Source organism: Podarcis pityusensis, assembly GCF_964106645.2.
Source record: "Podarcis pityusensis genome assembly, chromosome: 12".
NCBI classification, from domain to species: Eukaryota; Metazoa; Chordata; class Lepidosauria; order Squamata; family Lacertidae; genus Podarcis; species Podarcis pityusensis.
In genome coordinates, this window is record NC_138037.1 from 18,822,455 (window position 1) to 18,841,756 (window position 19,302).

General features: G+C 41.1%; 1 protein-coding gene across 3 annotated transcripts in view; it reads left to right on the forward strand.

The window, feature by feature from the left end:
- NRP1 (neuropilin 1) overlaps positions 1-19,302 on the forward strand; it is a 127,149-nt gene that overhangs the window by 39,156 nt on the left and 68,691 nt on the right. For all 3 annotated transcript variants that reach the window (XM_080974029.1, XM_080974028.1, XM_080974027.1), the window contains exons 3-4: positions 10,682-10,863; positions 17,718-17,945. In XM_080974029.1, coding sequence (XP_080830155.1) covers positions 10,682-10,863; positions 17,718-17,945 — 410 coding nt within the window. The remainder of the gene's footprint in view (positions 1-10,681; positions 10,864-17,717; positions 17,946-19,302) is intronic.

Consider the following 19,302-nt stretch of genomic DNA (forward strand, 5'->3'; position numbering starts at 1 on the left):
ATTTACTATTATTATTATTATTATTATTATTATTATTATTATTATTATTCATGTGGTATAGAAACATTTCAAAATTATAAAACTATTCTAAAAATGGTCCTCATTTGTAGTATAATTTAATAATCACATTAAAACATGAGTGGAAAACCTGTGGCTCTCCAGGCATTGTTGGACTATGGCATCCATCAATCTTGACCGCTGGTGATACTGGTTGAGCTGGAGGGAGTTAGGAACCATCAGCACTGAGAGTGCCACAGCAGTTTTTATTTTAAAAATAAAGGAATCAATTTATCCTAATATAATGCCATTACAGTTCTAATATAATTACCATTATTTTCACCAATATAAGCATTTTTGTGTGTGTTTACCCCTGTCTTTTGTAGAATTGCATGACAAAATGTGGGGAAGTGCAAATTTTAAGTTTTAAAGTTCGCCTATTGGTGTGGGAAAGGCAAATAGTATAAATTTGTGTTACAATGCAACCCAGACCCCACCTCCCCTAGTTAGAGGAGAGGGTGTGATGTGCATTTGAGGATCAGAGCATGCTGTGTGTTATCAGGGGCTGGCAGGGCTCTGAAGAATTGGTGGCAGAGGATGAGGGCAAGAGGCTGATCCAGAAGCAGCAATTTATGGAGTTTTGCGAAGAGGAGGTGCAGGATGCAGAGCAGAAGTTGGGGCTGGAGGAAGAGAGGGCACCTGAGATGGGGGGGGCATAAAATCTCCTCCATCCCCTCATTTGCTGTTCCCCAGGGCCAGGAGGGACTTGAAGAGACTGATACAGCAGCGACTTTTCTGAAGGAGAAGTTGCAAGTTGCTTTTGTGTGTGCCATCAGGTGAGGGTGCTTAAAGTCGTGCTCATACTCTTGCTCTGGCAGTCCAGCTTGAAGCACAAGAAGAAGAAGAGTTTGGATTTGATATCCCGCTTTATCACTACCCTAAGGAGTCCCAAAGCAGCTAACAATCTCCTTTCCCTTCCTTCCCCACAACAAACACTCTGTGAGGTGAGTGGGGCTGAGAGACTTCAGAGAAGTGTGACTAGCCCAAGGTCACCCAGCAGCTGCATGTGGAGGAGCGGGGAAGCGAACCCGGCTCACCAGATTACGAGTCAACCGCTCTTAACCACTACACCACACTGGCTCTTCTCAGCACAAGCCTGGGAAGGGGTTACCAGCACAAGCCTGGAAAGGGGATGCCAGCACAAGCCTGGGAAGGGGATGCCAGCTGAGAGAGAAGAACAAGATCACTGCACCCACTGGCACATTCGAAGGACAGCAGCAGCTTCTTTGCCATTCAAAGCTGGATTACTCTCCATCACCAGATTTCAAGACGCTGCTATGAGCACCAATATAATCTATACACAGAGCACAGGTTGCTTTCAAAAGTAGCAAACTCAAACGCCCTTGCTCTCTGCCTTGCAGGGTAAGGGCTTGAGTCTGTCAGTTTTGCTGACAACCTCGGATCTGTGTAACAAATAGTTCTATGTATTATAATCTCTTTCTGGGTTAGGTAGCTGCTCTTTCACATTTGTTTTACGTTTACTTATACTTCACCACTTGGTTTAACATCAGTGATGGGCATCCAAATGGAAGCTTTATTTTGTGGGCATATCCACAAGGCAGCTGTCCAGCATGCCCCCAGTTTGATTCTGTTATACGCAGCCAGAAACCAAGGCAGTCTATCAGGAAATATCTTTTTCTCCCATGACACCATAATATACAGATAGTAGAAGGGTTATACAATAGTGACAGGTAACACCTCGAGGTACTTCTTAGAAGGAAACATGCAGAAAATCAGCTAAGCAGTAAGGAAACAATACAGCACCATCTACTGGTTGGAGAGGTCATTTACACCTTTGTATTTTACAAGTGTCGTTCAGATTGGACAGCCTCTGCTGGCCCTGAGTTTTTTCAGGGGCAAACTACTCCTGATGCCAGGTACATGTTTAAACAAGTGTGCTAAACCTTTTGCTTTTGTTTTAAAGAAAAAGGAACTGCAGAATCCCAACCTGGATTGGGCTGCATGCCTGCTTTCTGATGAAAAACATACTTTAGTATATACTTTAAATTGAGATTATGCTCCAGATCAAGATTTGACCGCTTTTTCTCCAAAATAATGTCATATGGTCACTAAGACCAACATTGAAGAAGCATGTGAAGCTTCAGGTGGTCCGCAGTGTGTCTGCATTAAATATATATATATATATATATACACATTATATATATATATATATATATATATATATATATATATACACATTATATATATATATATATATAGATATATATAGATATATATAGATATATATTTCTAGTTGTATTTTTATTGTTTCTTTTATATTGCATTTTATTGTATTAATATTTGGTGTTTAAGGAACAAAAATGCAATTAAAAATCATACAGCATCTAGCACAGCGCATTACAACTGCTGCAACAGGAAGAAAAATCGTTAAGTGGTCTGTCAAGGCCCTCAGTAATTTTTTTGGCGTCCATTGGAGGGGGCAAAGTTTGAGAACCACTGGCATGGACTAAAACTTTTAAAGCATGTGTGAAATGTAGGGTTGGGCGAATAAGTGCTGCACAAAAATGCCAAAACTTAAAGAACTCAGCTAATTAGCTAGGTTCTTTAACATATTTACATTTATTTTTAAAGTTTTTTTCCCCTTAAGAAATGTATTATTTTGAGTATGCCTTAGAGCAAGTGTCTCAAATGTGCAAGCTGTAATAAGAGAAAGCAACAACCAGTTTTGTACATTGCATATATCTTTGGCTTTATCTTTCTAGATAAACTGATAGCACCCTATCTGATCTCAGTGTCTCTTCATAACAAACCTGGGATTTGTATTGGGAAGTCTGGCACCCAGGTTGTCCAATATGATGTCAACAGCTGTAAATTCCACAGCCTCAGCCTATCGTCAGCATTGGTATATGGGTCTATTGAAGCACTGGAAGCAGGAAGTCTTCCTTCAAGTAATTTGTGGCTTTTGCTTCTCTCTCGCTAGTCTAGCTGTGTGTGAAATAAAAACAACCAGATGTAATCAAACATAATATATCCTTTGCTTATCCTAACTTAATAGCAGACCCAAATGTTAATAAAACTTGGCTGCAATCCTAGCCATCTCTATTCAGAAGTGAGCCCCATTTAATTCAATGGGGCTTACTCCCAGATAAGTGGGGTTAGGTTATGATTGCAGCTCTTGTTGGAAATGTTCCTTGCTTTTCTCCACAAGAATCAAACTGATCTGAACACCCATTACTTAATTGTGATTGAATCTCATGCTATTTTCTGTTTCCCCCTAAAAACAGCTATGAATTTTGCTGTCTGTTGCTGTATGTTAATACACAGACACCCGAAACTCACATGTGCTATTGTTTTGAAAATACAACCTTCCAAACATTTTTCACACCCCTTACACCCTCAGTCTCGTATGCAATACCCAGAGTTTATGGAAACAGCTGGTATTTTAAGCTGTTTCCAATAAAACCAGATTTCCTCTACCAGGTGTCTTGAGCGAAACACCCATGGGGAGGACTTGCAATACTCAGAGGAGAATATTCAACACATAGATCAAATGCTGATTGATAGGATCAAGGGGAACAATTCTAGCTCTGAGCATATAGCGTTATACTGCATGAACTCATAAAGCAGAAACTTTAAGATCCTATTGCCCATTGACATGGAAATCTCTCCAGTATAAATAACGTGCCAAGCCTGACTCCTTTAGGAAGAAGGATGGGATAGGAATTTAATAAGTAAGTTGGTACAGTAGCTGACTTCAACACTCAGCAATGCTATACAATTGTCTTTACTACCAACAGCAGTGTTTGCAATGCATCACGTACGAGGTCACAGGTTTGTTCAGAAGAAAAAAAAACTAGACATGGGCAATTCACTGTTGTCTAATATTTGAAGATGGGAATGTGGAATTCTTCCCAACCTGTATTTTGGAGCAGGTTTACAATGAACACGATCTCATCCTTCCTTTCTTTAAGTTTTTTTAAAATAACTGCTCCCTACCCTTTTTCCTGAAGCTGTAACTCAACGCTTTCAAAATAGTCTTTTGCAATCCTCGCATAAAGATCCTTAGAGGATTCTATGTTCGTTTGCAATTCTGGTGTGAATCTTTCCCAGACATTGTTTTTACTGAACCATAAAATTATGACTGTCTAGTAGCAGCATGTTCAGCCCCTGATTGTGGAACTGGAAAAGAAATGGGGAAAGATTCTCACCCTGCCCTTGAGCCACTTTCCATTTAACAGGGAGCCATATGCAGCCTGCCTTAAAACACAAGGAGTGCTTCTGCTCTGTTCAAGCCTCCAAAGATTGTGGAAATGAGATTTCTCAGGAGAACCTAGGGAGTGCAAATGTGATTGTATGGTTATGTTTATTTACCATAATCTGGGCATCTACCCAAACACAAGCCACAAGTAGTCAGATTTTGTTTCTCCCATTTCCCCAAATACCACTGCTGTTTATAACACAAAGCTTTAAGCGGTACTTGGCTACATGTCTGTATTCAGATAGCCATGCTCTTCTAGACCCTGTAGAGCTATAATGTTGTAAAAATATTTGCCATGCCATTGATAGCAATAACAGAGCAATGATTTTGCTGGCTGGGAGAGCCACAAATGCAAGCTCAGCATCCTGGGATGTGTGCCAATCCTGTCTGGGTATGCTGCTGAAGTGACACATTTAGTCTCCTTAGAGGAATGCCAGTGTGCCAACTTGCATCCCTGGCACAGCATTTTCTAATGACAAACTTATGGAGTGGAACTGGTACCAACTCCAGAGGGAGATGCAAGCTGCTTTCCCTAGCTTCTTCAGTAACAATGCTGTTTTCAAGTTGTGAATGTACATTCTCAGGTTTTTGTTTTTAACTATTGCACTGTGGACTTGGGTGGCGTTTTGAAATAGGTGTTGAAATGACAGATGCGCTTCATTTAGGAATCCCTATGAATTGCATTTTTAAGGACACTTTGAGCATAAGCTTATTGCTTTGATATAACTTCTAGGACTGAATAATTTTATTTATTGCTAGGATGGGATGTTCACAGACCACTGGCTGTTTTCACTTTCTCTTTTCCCATCTATATACTCACTGCTCATCTTGCCATGTGGATGTCACAGAATTTATGAAGCAATAATTGTGTCAGACTAGATGCAGAATTTGTTGAAGGCTGGATTACATTCTTTGCGATCTTAATACATCTGTGAAAGCAATTTGACTACTTCTGCAGAACAATGTGGGGGGGCGGATTCCATCTTAGTTTCTTTTGTGGTTACAGTGGAATTGGCAAACATCACAGGGATTCTTCTGGCTTTAAAACTGTGGGATTCTGGAAGGTGTTTATTCTCGAAAGCAGTTAAATGTAGGGAGCTCAGCAGCAAACTAATTGATTCCCATTATATGCAGATGCAGGTCCTCCCTAGTCCTGCTAATTTGTGTTGGTCAAAGTTCTTTTAGCTACATATATTAATCAGATGTAGTTCCTTCCTTCCTTCCTTCCTTCCTTCCTTCCTTCCTTCCTTCCTTCCTTCTTGCCCAAATCAGCAGCTGAGGTTGCAATCTCCAACAAGAGACCAGAATAGGAAGAGGAACAATGATGTCCCCTTCTGCTCCCTTTCCCAGCTGCTTTTGGCCTTAAATAGAATAGATGTGGAGGGTACCAGTTCGTTTTCTTTTGCATGGCTGAAAGCATCAGCTTTGGAAATGGGAAGCTGGAGCACATAAATAAAGTTATGATTCACTTCCGCAAACGCATTCATGTTAACCTCACATTGAAGCCCAGCCTTCACATAAGGAAATAAAACATCAAGGGGGAAACTACATATCATGAGTAGCTTAAACCTCATTTGGCAGGAATTGCTATACTGAAGAGCCAACCTCTCATTCATGGTTAGCTGGCCTAAATTGCTGCTAGAGTGCCTGTTCTGTGCTTTAGAAAGGATTGCTGGTGCACAGAAAGTGGATAACCCTGCTACCAAGTTGTTACCAGGTCCTTACATATTGAACTAGATGCAAGGCAGTTCAGTCCCATTTATTTGAATGGAACTGCTTAAAATCTCCAAATACATCTTCACAGACTAGAGAGTCTTGCAGACCCTAGTTAGACGAAGTACTTAGATGTTCGCTACGGTAATTTATTACTGTGGAGATAAGTGAAACTGAGGGCCAAACCACAATACCAAATTGATTACTTAATAATGGGGATTGGTGGATCCATTGAAACCTAGATTCTGCCTCACACCAAGGTCAAATCATTTCTCCACCTAGGCCAGTATATTCTATTCTGATTGGTGGCATCTCTCCTGGCTTTCAGGCAGAGCGCCTTTCTCGTCGCCTGCCAGTGATACCTGTGATTCCTTTTGAGCTGGAGATGCTGGAAACTGAGGCTGGGACCTTCTGAATTCAAAGTGTGCAGTCCATCACATAACTGCACTCCTTTCCCAAATCTGAATGTGGCACACATGCTTGAAATGGCTTCCCATCCACTTGATCACTGTGAAAACAGGATACTTGACTACATAGATCTTCTTGCATTTTTATAAGGGCCCTTCTTACATTCTTAGAATTGGCTCAAGCACATGCACAGTTCAGCCTACACCTATGACCTTGCAGCAAAGCTTTTGGAAAAAGTAATGAGCAATAGTGTCATGAATGTGAGCTGAGCTGCAGGAGTCAGGTGTGTGCTTGATCCATCCCATGAACCACTTTGTCCTACGCTAAGTTCTGTATTGATCCTCACAACCCATATTCTCAGAATATCAGGTTTTTAACTGGTTCATTTTAAACAGCTTAAATCCTAGTGTTTCAGCTTCAGCTGGGCTGTGTATCAAGCAGCTGATCAGCTAAATTTAGAAAGCAGCTGGCAGCTTTGTGTGCCTTCTTTCTTTCAGTTAACTTTTCAATAAATATTTCACAAATTGGGGAAAGGACTATCTATGTAAACAATAAGCGCTCATGAGCAATCCCAGGAGGTGCAAGAACCCACAAGTATCACCCTGACCTACGAGAAATACTGTTGCTCTAATCTGAAAGACTGCAGCAAACAGTTATGCTATGTTCATAGACACACATATGTAGGAAAACCTCGATTCTTTCTCTTCTTCTTTTTTTCAAGGCAGGGCAATTGTAAATCCGCCTTTCTGATCTCTTTTTGAGCCATCTTAACCACATGAAACATCTGCAAAACTGTCTCAGAGTGAACATTTCCTCTTTTTGTTTCCTTGCCTTTGAAAAAGGACAGTGAAGCTAATATGCTGATCAATGGCTACTAGAGCATCCGACGTATAAGAGGAAATGCTGTTAGAACAATATTTCACATATGTTAATGTTTACAGTACCATCAGGGTCAGTCTTATTTTCTGTTTGATATATACCAAAGCTGGCATACAGTTTTAGCCAGTGAGGTAATGCCATTTTTAATTTAGAGAGCCTTTAGCTGTCCACTTTAACTAGTGATATCATCTTTGCAGTTGTCTCCTGAGATCTCATGTAAACATAAGTAATGGGCCACAGACAGTTTGGAACTGCATTGTTAAAGGTGGCACTGGTCATTGTAAAGACATTTTCCCCCCTCAGCTCACTTCAGAATTGTCAGATATAGTTTACATTACTGCCATTACAACAACAAAAAAATCCTCCATACATACATTGATATAATTTGGGCCATTTCAGTGTGCATAGCAAATGGGACAAAATGGCCAGAACAAATTAATGCAACAAATTAATGTCAGTTATAGTGGGATAATGAAAAGAAAATGAGATTGTGGGGTGGGAGGGAAGCTAGTAGATGGGTTTTAAAAGCCGACATAATGGAGCAGAAAGAAATAAAAGATTTGCCATACTGGTCCATTTCTAGGTATTAGAAAGGGGCTCAAATCAACATGTGGACATGCCATTTCATGACTTTCCAGCATCCTTCTGACAGCCTAGTTCCAATCCTTCACTCCTAGGATCAGCCTAGGAGTGCCCATCTTTTCCCTGTTTTGCCTTGATATTTGAGATTAGTTTTTAAAAACTAATTATATCTGTAGATGCAGTGTAGGTTGTAGTGTTGTCTTGCAGGGTTAAAAAAAAAAGTTCGAATTTACGTCATTGGATCTGTACACCTAAATAATTACACATCCTAATACTAATAATGTTGATGTAGTACAGGAAAAGTTGGAGTCTTTGAGTTGTGGTTGTAAACTGTCTCTTGTTGTACATGGCCAGAAGCAATCCACTCCCCTTCCACCGTAGTTAGCAAGAACAAAAATTATGGTGGTCATTATGATGTATGGGTTTCTTTGTACAAAAGCAAAACAGGAGATCTGTAGTAATGAGGGAGCAGTAGACGAAACAATGGCCAGGAAGGGGGACATGAACAGGAAGAGGAAAATTACACGACATCTGTCCAGCTAATTGTTGGTAGAGCTATAATTATTTAATGAAGTATAAACCAGTGGCAGGCAGTCTTTCCTCAGTTCCAAAAATACAAGATTTCTTCGTGTGGGTTTGAGAATTGTGGTTCCCAGAACCAGCTGTGGCAGAGTTACTTGGAAATTCAACTATCCCCCTTCTGAAAGTAAGCATGATCTGGATGTAAACTACATAAAACATTTGCAAAAAAACAAATGGGAGAATGGACCTAAAAGTCATCTGATAAATGATGGTTTGGTTGGGTGATCTGGTCCCATAGTTCATAGTAACCAATTTGGACATCTGGTCTGCTGAATGCTGAGTGCACATGCTTGGAATCTTATAGAACTGTTTTGGACAATTGCGACTTAACTTGTAATACATCATGGCATTATACAAATGGGTTACATAATTAAAAACTTGTTTAAACTTTTGCTTGGAGAAAAGTAAGAAAGTTGAGAGATTGTTGGTTATGGTGGAACCCAGGCAGACAAAATTGTCTACCACCACAAGCATGTGGTCACCAATGTTGTAATGCTTGTGAATACCAATTGATGGAAACAGGGGACGGGAAGAGAATGCTCTTGTACTCAGGCCCCTGCTTGTTTCCTACAGGCATCTGGTTGGCCACTGTGAGAATGTGATGCTGGACTGGATGGGTCTGTGGCCTGATCCAACAGGCTCTTCTCTTGCTGTTATGACATGAACATTGCCAGTGTGAACAGAAAAACAACAAATACACTTAAAACAAGACTAAAGTGCTAACAAGTGGGCACTAATGGTAAAGACACATTTATCCCCCTGGGAAAGCCTGTAGGCACAAAAAATGCCTTCACTTGTTTCCAAAAAGTGCATATAGCAGGCATCAATTGTATCTCGACAGGAATTCTATTCCACAGAACAGGGGCAGTCACACCAAAAGCCCTGCCCCAAGTTGCTGTGGATTGAGCTTCTATGATCTTTGGAACTTGCCCTCAGACCACAGTGATCAACTCCTGCCCTTCCTCCTGAAGGAACTCAGGACAGCAAATGCATTAATAATAATAATAATGATGATGATGATGATGATAACAACAACAACAACAACAACAATAATAGAAAGCATTCTAAAGCATTTAAAATGAGATGAAGTTCTTTTGAGGATTACTGCAATAGCACATTGGGAAATTTGGGAAATAACAAGCCCATAGCCTTCCTTGGTGTGCAGAACCAGTTATGTGATTCTTTTGGTCCTGGCCATTGACCCATAAATTTTTTAGCTGCTGATTTCACTCTTATACTTAGGAAAACTTCCAATATCAATATGGGAGGGGGCATAACTCCTTAGTAGAATCTGTGTCTTGCATTGAAAAGGTTTTGGGTTCAGTCCTCAGTATCTATGGTTGAAAGGTTCTCTGGTGGTGAAGTCCTGCTCTACGGCACTGAAGACCTGCCTGGAGTCAGAGTGAACCACTTTAAGCTAGATAGAGTAATGGCTGAGTTTGTATAAGGCAGATACGCATTTTCAATCAATGCAATATTCATCTCTTATCCTTTCATTTGGAGTTTATTATACAGAAGTGTATTTTAACGTGCCCATGCAGATGAAACAGTAGGATATAAATTATCATTATTGTGTTCTGTATGAATATAATCAATCCAGTCACTTAGATTAGACATTTCAAAATAAAACTTAAAGCCGGGTTCTTTTTTGAGTGTGCAACAGATCTAATGTTATACAGATATTTCAAGTGATGTGATGCAAAAAGGATATGTGCTAAGATATACAGTGGAGTAGTAAAGAGCGTTAAATATTTAGAGCTTCATAAATTATTCTCTGGACCTATGTTTAGAGAGCTACATACAGAAATTAAAGTATTATGCAGAAATTAAAGCTGAAAAGGCATTTTAGAATTCAGGCGAGAACTTCGCCATTTGAAAAGAACGCTGTGTATTATGTATTGATAACAATGCCGCTATAGACAAAGGATGCAATTTAATAATACAGAATTGTGCTCATGAGATTTCCTTTTTCTTGTTAATTGGTTCCTTTAGCTGACATTGTCTGTAAGCATAATGGGCACCATTCTTCCTAATAGTTCCATGTTGCCAGATGATGTCTACAGACATGATGTAGTCCATTTTAATTATTGCATTTTGCTTACATCTCTCAGAATAACGCAGCTTCCAAACAGGCTAGCATTTTTCTTCATTATGTATGCTGTATGGCTATGGTTCCTAAATTAATTAGCTCTCTTTTCTTTCCTGGAAGTTAAAAGTTTCTTTCTTCAATTTATCTACCAGGTACGATTATGTTGAAGTGATTGATGGAGACAACGCAAATGGCCGAGTATGGGGAAAGTTTTGCGGCAAGATCGCCCCTCCTCCTGTGATATCTACAGGACCATACCTCTTAATCAAGTTTGTCTCTGATTATGAAACTCATGGAGCAGGCTTTTCCATTCGCTATGAAATTTTCAAAAAAGGTGAGCAAAAATAATTTAAGGTTGTTTTGTCACGCTAATTATTTCAAGCCTAAAATATTAACAGTAGGGATTGTTCAAACTGAAGAGGCCTAGTATTGGGGATGGGGGTAATTAAAATAGCAATTTGTAACGGATCAGTGGCAAGAGTGTTGTATTAATGGGAATCCTGTGTTCAAATGTCTACTCACCCATGGAGCTCAGAGAGTAACTGTAGTTAAGTTGCTATCTCTTAGCCTATCTTGATGAAAACATATTTACCATTCATATCTTCTAGCATTCTGTTTTCAGTAGTGCTTTTATGGAAATCATACAAGAAAGTCATGATGGTTATAAACTTCCTTTATTGGAGGGGTGGGGAACTGGTGACCCTCCAGATATTGTTGCACTATAACTCACATCACCACTGACCGTTGACCATGTTGCCTTTGCTGATGGGTGTTAAAGTCTGAAGACCTCTGGAGGACCACAGGTTGCCCACACTTGCTCTGTTCCCTTATCCCTAACAGAAATAATCCTTTTGCTGCTTATGACAGGACATGCTTAAATCGCTATGTCTTTGTTCACATGTTATATTAAACCATAATTGATGCTGAACTATGGTTTAACACAAACAAGCAGCTTTGTTGACCATACTGCTCCAGGGGCAAGAAATCATAAGCTTTGGTTTACTGTTTGATCTAAATCCAAACAAGCCAAGAACATTGTGCCAGGATTGAACTTGTGCACCAGCAAACTACTTGTTCACATTAAACTTCAAGGCACTTTTTTTAGACCTCTGCTGTTGTTTAAAACTGCCAATTTCCTCTCATTTCCCTCCATCCCTGCTTTATTCAAACTTCTGATGTTGTTTGAAACCATAACGTTTCCCCTCTCGGTGTCTTCCCTTTCTTACTCCCATGCCATACTCACTGCTGTTGTGCAACCTGCCTTTAGTTTTGCTCCTCAACCCAGCCCTGACTTCATTCAAATCCAGGTTTGTGCTGTGGCACTGCAAATCCTCCAATGGGAGCTGTGTGGCGACATTCTTACATTTTCATTAAATAAAGAGATAAAGTTCATGTACCTAAAGGGAAGTGTTGGCTGAGAAAAAAATATAATGATGCATCTTAATTTAAATTACATCATATGTTTGAATGTTTAATTAAATGTGTAATTAAAAACCATTCTGCTATTATTGGATTTGTTAAGTTTAGTTCCAAGACCTCTCTTCCAGTATACGTACTGGCAATTAGCTCTTTTGTTCCATTATTGAATAAATTTATAAAAATAATCCACTGGTTTATTTAGTTGATTAGTTTTGCTTTTTCACATCCTTCCTACTATTAGGATTCTGTGCTACTGTACTACTCGTAGTACTGTAATACTGATAGCATTCAGCAATATGCTCACAGTAATTAACACTGCTCACTATTTTCTTAAATTTATTTGGTGTCACCTCATCCACTATTCCTAATAACAAAACTGTGGAGTCCAAGAGCAATGCTGTTGATATTTTTAAAGCAAACACACACACACACACACACACACACACACACACACACACACTTTACTTAGAATTTTTATAATAGTGACTGTTTGCTATGTGGTTTATAACCTATATCCTAGGGTGGTTGTGAGAATAAAGCAGGGAGGGAGGCAACCATGTATGCCACCTTAAGCGCTTTGGAGGAAAGGTGGAACATAAATGAAATAATAAATACAATAAAACATTTCAGTTTTTATTAATGAGGTAAGCTTTGCAGTTGATAAGTTATTCTGTCCACTCAGGATTCCCACAGAAAACAAAGGGAGCAGATAATGAAGAACATAATCAGAGCATTTCTGCTAAGGAAGTGGGTGGTGGGTGGTACGTAACATAGGTTTTCAAGCAACACCTCACACCTAGCATGCTCTGGGTATAAGCTTTCGTGCACATGCACACTTCTTCAGATACACTGAAACAGAAGTCACCAGACCCTAATATATAGTGGGAGGGTGGGGTGGGGGTTTTCTCAGAAGGGTAGTAGGAGATGGGTGATTGACTCAAAGGTATGGTAAACCTGTTGACGACTGTTAACGACTGCAATTAGTCCTACAGGAAAAAGCAAGGGAAAGTATGCAGATGAACAAAAATAGCTTTAGCATATGTAATGAGACAAAAGTCCAATATGTCTATTCAGACCAGGTCTCGCCATAGTTTTCAGGGTCTGGTAACTTCTGTTTCAGTGTATCTGAAGAAGTGCGCATGCACATGAAAGCTTATACCCAGAATAAACTTTGTTGTCGTTTAGTCGTTTAGTCGCGTCCGACTCTTCGTGACCCCATGGACCAGAGCACGCCAGGCACTCCTGTCTTCCACTGCCTCCTGCAGTTTGGTCAAACTCATGTTGGTAGCTTCAAGAACAGTGACCAACCATCTCGTCCTCTGTCGTCCCCTTCTCCTTTCACCCTCAATCTTTCCCAAAGAACAAACTTAGTTGGACTCTAGGGTGTTACTGGACAATTTTTTATTTATTTTGACTGCGTCAGACCAACACGGCTACCTACCTAAACCTAGCCTGCTGTGAGTGAATGCTGTACTACTAGAATGCAACCCTGAGGGTAGCAGGAAGGTTTTCCACTATTAGAAGGACTGGCAAATGGTCCCTAGTCTCCCTGCTCTTTGGTCAAATCTTTATTGACTGGCCACTGAGTAGCAGTGAGATCATTTTTTGGCACAAGCTTTGGCTGTACTTGGAAGCAGACTAATGACACATTCAAAAGCCGAGAGAGTCCTCTAACCAAAACTAGATAATTAATGAATAAAGTAAACCCCGAGGGTCTTAACTTTTATAGGAACAAAGGTTTTCCTTCCACAACAAAAGCATTTAGATTCTTAGAGACCGCAATTCCAGCGCCTTGCCAATTAAGCAATGGACTTTTAAGGTTGGTATGCACTGGGAAAACTACTGAAAGAGCCTCTACATAAGCCATTTGCAAAAGTGAGCATTTTCAATGGGGCCCTTTCCCCTTGACATTTCAGTGACAACTCAGCAGTTTCATGCATTTATTTCCTCGTATGATCCTTTAAATCTCCTTCTGAAAGGCATTAGTTACATTAAGGCAACATTATAAATGAGAATTCGCACACACAAAAGTCAGAATATTGAAAGTTATAGGTCCCAAAGTAATTCTAACTCAAGTTTATGCCACAATATATCAAAGTGGAAACGATATTGTCATGTACAGAGATGGAAAAGATTGCACATGTATTTGTGGTCTAAGAGTTACAGTTGCCGTGAAACACAGAGTTCACGTTTACTTTTCGTCTAAACATTTTAATGCATCCAAATTAATGGTGAATTAATAAATTTACTGAATGCAAAATCCCTTATCTAGTGTTCATCTATTAAATTATTGTATTGGGTACGTTATAAAGTCAGGCTTGACCGTCACTGCCTGTCCAGACACCAGGTGGCTTGAACCGGTAATTCTAGCAGCAGAAGTACCTTATTCTCTGTTCCACCATAATTACACCGGCAGTGGAAACTATTTGCCTGATCCTTCCTGGTCCGCAGCACCACCCAGATTTTGGCTATAAAGTTGTTCTGTGTGTAATCAGCCCAGCTCTGTTGGCTCTCCAGACCACGGACAATGGGAGTCAGTTTAGGTGTGTGAGATAGGTAAAGGTAAAGGTACCCCTGCCCGTACGGGCCAGTCGTGTCCGACTCTAGGGTTGTGCGCTCATCTCACTTAAGAGGCCGGGAGCCAGCGCTGTCCGCAGACACTTCCAGGTCATGTGGCCAGCGTGACGAAGCTGCTCTGGCGAGCCAGCACCAGCGCAGCACACGGAAACGCCGTTTACCTTCCCGCTATAAAGCGGTACCTATTTATCTACTTGCACTTAGGGGTGCTTTCGAACTGCTTGGTGGGCAGGAGCTGGGACTGAAGACGGGAGCTCACCCCGCCGCGGGGATTCGAACCGCCGACCATACGATCGGCAAGCCCTAGGCACTGAGGTTTTACCCACAGTGCCACCATGGAGGTGGCAGCTGCGTAGTGCAGGAGAGGCAGGGAGGAGCTGAGGTCTGACTTTATGCCATTCCAAGTCTCATAGACCATCCTGCTTTCCATCCCTTCCTGTCTCAACATCATCTCTTCCTATCCTCCAGAAAAGAAAAGAAAAATATCAAAAAGGCTGTTGCATTTCACTTATGAAAGGTATCACACATACTTCCTCTTTTGGTTCAGTCCTGTTTTACAGAGGTAGCCTGAGTTTTTACACCAGCTAGAAAAGATGAATACTTACGACACAATTACTTCCTCGCTACATCCTTCCCTGCTCTTCTTCAATTCACCACTCTATACATAGGACATCTCTAGTACTAACAACTATCCTTATCCATCAGCGACCCTCTCATATTTGGAGAGCTGCTTTTACAAAAGCACTGTATGTCCCCAATCTCTCATTTAGGGGAAGGCCTTTACCTATAATTCAGTTCATTTGTAGTATGACCTCCCAAATTAGAATTTGACCAGAGAGCCTGCAATGATTCATTTTTGACAGAATGCACCACTTTGTTAGGGCCTGGATTTGCCATATCATGCACTTCAGGTGCTGTTTCAGAACTGAGATCACATTCTTCTCAATTGGCTCCTGAACGTCCGCTCTGCCTGGATGGTAGCCAAAGCAGCAAGAGGTAGCGTGGTTTATATCATTTCAGAAGGAATCCATTTCCTACGGTGTGCCATTATTTATATACATATGCATCTAACAGACTAGTCTTCTCTTGGGAAACTGCATGTATTGGAAGGCTGGATATTTTCTAAATATTCTCTGTGCTTCCTGCCATCATTTCCAAAGAGGATACAATCTCCTTATGTGGACCTATACTGGAGATTTATTATCACAAATTTGTTAAGATTTCAGTGTACGTATACATCTCTTTAAGAGGCCCACTGGTTCCGGCCTCAATTGTAGGCTCCACAGACCTGACCTAATATTGAAAGGATGGATGATGTCATAGTTCCAGCACATGCTTTGTGTACAGAAGTTAACAGTGTTGGTGCTGACATCTCCAATTCCTAGCGTCTCCAGGCAAAGGAATGTCAGGTGGTAGAGCTGAGAAGCCAAGAGAAGAGCCATGGCTCAACTCTAGAGCATCTGTCTTGCCTGTAGAAGTTCAATCCCCAGGTAGAATTGGGAGAGAACCTTGTCTGAAATTCCAGAGAGCCACTGCCAATCTGAGTTAGATGGACCCATGGTCATACTCTGCCTAAGCCAGCTTCCTGTGTTCTTAAGTTCTCGTGTGCGTCCTAAGGAGCACATAAAAGTTTTGCCTCATTCCCACTGGATGCTCTTCTCACTGGGAAATGAAACACCACATCTAACAATGAAGTGTTTTTAAAGTTGGTGCTGCGAGGGCAAAAAGGAATGCAAGAGAATCCCGTGGGAAATGGGGAATTTCCCCATGGGCCAGTATTACATGGGCCAATGGAATGATGCCTCCCCAAGGCAACCGTGCTCAATTCACACATCACATAAATCAGGTTAGCATGATAAGGTGGACAGGGTTTGGGATTTGGGAGTTCTAGGTGGAGCTGCTCATTTTAGGAGCTCACTATGTGGACTTTTGCAAGTCCATGTCTCTCAGCTTCACTACCAAGGCCTGCTCATGGCCCAGTTGTATCTGGCTTGATGCTCTTGGGAAAAGGATGCAGATGCAGATGGATCTTGCTGTGATCCTGCATGGATTTTTATTTTCACTTTACGGCATCAAGGTGAAGATAAGGTACTTAGGTAAAAAGGTAAAGTCCAGTCAAAGGCGGCTATGGGGTTGTGGTGCGCATTTCGCTTCAGGCTGAGGGAGCTGGCATTTGTTCACCGACAGCTTTCTGGGTCATGTGGCCAGCATGACTAAGCCGCTTCTGCCACCACGGAACACCGTTTGGAAGCCAGAGCACACGGAAAAAAATAAAGCACTTTCTGAGAGGTGATTTTCTAAAATGGAATTTAAATCAAGCTAATGTGAAAGAGTTGGGAGCAGGATAAAGTTTTGTGAGACCGAGAATTCTCTGGTATAAAAGCAGCAGGATGAGCTATGTGGGCAGTATCCAGTGTTGCTGTATGAGGGTATTTTGTGGAGCACACTAAAGGATAACACCACGGCTGATGTTATGGGTAAGGTTAGGATGTCAACATTGATATTAGTTGGATTCCAGCAACACGACCTGTAATCACACAGTTTATCATGCGTTCACTAACAGCAACACTTTACTGGTGCACCTGTGTCAACACCGCTCAGAATGAGTCAAGTCACCCTTGGTACGAGTACGAATTACCTTTCACATCTAGTTTGTCAAGGAGGCATAGGTCACATCTGGCAGAGTTACTGAGTCACTGCTCTAGGAATCTGAAACCTCTGCTCCATCTACCGAATCCACTCCTCTCCTCTTGCAAAATTTTCTATTTTACCAATAAAAGGCTGTCAGCCTTAAGATTTAAGCTTGAAGGGGCTATAATTATTTCCCTAGGGCTGTCGAGATTTCTGCAGCTTACACTTTCATTGTTCCCACATGACTTTGTCATAATTTGCACACACACACACCCCTTTCTTTGGAGCTGGCACAAGTTTTCTTTTTCTTTTTTCCCATTATCACCCTGCTACAAATTGAAAATTGGAGTTCATGTAATAAATGTGAATTACATTTTAATACCAATTATCAATAACAGGAACAAGTTAGCTGGATGATTAATATGGTGATTAAAGTGAGGTGTTTCACCGAAAAGCCACTCTGCTGTTTAGAAAGATAAAATGGTCTAATTTGTTTTCTAGTGAACCAGAATAGCACAAAGTCAGCATATTGTGTTTATATTTGTTTCTTTTGTTCTGCAGGACCAGAATGCTCCAGAAACTTCACGTCTATGAGTGGGGTGATCAAATCACCAGGATTCCCTGAGAAATATCCCAATAGCCTTGAATGCACTTATATTGTATTTGCACCAAAGATGTCAGAGATTATATTGGAATTTGAAAGCTTTGAACTGGAACCAGATTCGAATCCTCCAGCAGGAGTGTTCTGCCGCTATGACCGCTTAGAAATCTGGGATGGATTCCCTGAAGGTAGGATACGTATCTAAAATGAGCTGCCTGCTGCAGGGTTGTAATCCCACAGCATGCTATAGAAGGCATGTTGACTTCTAACATCTATCACATACCTTGCCACCCAAAACAGCTATCCCATATAGAGTTCCCACACCCTCCATCATATGACATACCTTGTATCTTGATGTCATTATATTGAACATTTCCCTGTTCCCACCAGCAGTAGTCAGTGACACAGAACTGAAAAAATGCACAGCATGATGACATTAGAACAGGAGGTCCATTGAGCTACACATTATGGAGGGGAAAAGGAATTAACACAAAGCCACCATTTCCAGTGGCCCTGTGTTTTTGATAGCATGGTTTTTCTGCTCTAGAAATTGCCCTTGTGCCAAATGACACACTGATTATATATATATATATATATATATATATATATATATATATAATTTCAGCAAAGCTGCAGTTGGTTTGTTTACGGTAATCTCTTGCTGATGCAGGCTCTAGAGAATTAGTTTGTATGTTGTTAGCACTAATGGAGAGAGGATGTAAGGGTTTTTATGGCATTATCCTGTGGTTTGCTGCAGCTATTACAAGTTCAATGGAGTTTAACGTTATGGTTCTCTTAGGTTGAGCACTTCCTCTTAGGAAGTCCCTAAGCCAAGGGAGTCGTACATGCAGTGATGTGCAAGCAAACTGCCCTTGATAACTTCTTCAAACTTTTTGTGCTCATGTGGCAATGAACAGCGGGAGCGAAAAATATTTTGCTTGTCCCTTTCCCTAACTTCAAATAAAATCCCTGTGCAGAAAAAGTGACAGCAGAAACTGAAAATCGTGAGGCATCCACTATAGGTCTTAGAGTTGTTCTAAGCATTGCCCAGAATGAGGCAGCCAGCTGAGGCAACATGCAAATTATCTGAGCAATGGAGTCAGACAAAGCCTGGCCGAGGCAACTTGAACCCATGTTCACCATTCACATGCTGTGTCAGATGGTAGTGGTGGTTGCTCGTGAGTAACCAGTCAGGACCCCGACCTGTCTTTTACAGGTTTTATTTTGGTGCAAAACTATTTACAGTGCAGAACCACAAGTTCATGTCTGCCTCAAATGCTAGCAGAATCTGGGAGTGGTCATTAAACATAAGAGCTTAGTCACCCCCAGCCTTTTCCTTCCTTCTTTGTGTTTTACACCTCTGCGCAAGGTGGGCGACGGAAGAGGCGTGCTTCCCTCCTGGCTGGCTTGGCCAGGAGCGGTGCTGAGACTCCCAGCAGCATTCTCTGGTCCCTTCCCCTCTTCCCCACTGGAGGTGTGGCTTTCCCCACCGCAGGAAGAGGAACTGCTTCTCAAGATTTTCAGAGATTCCCTGTATCCCAACTG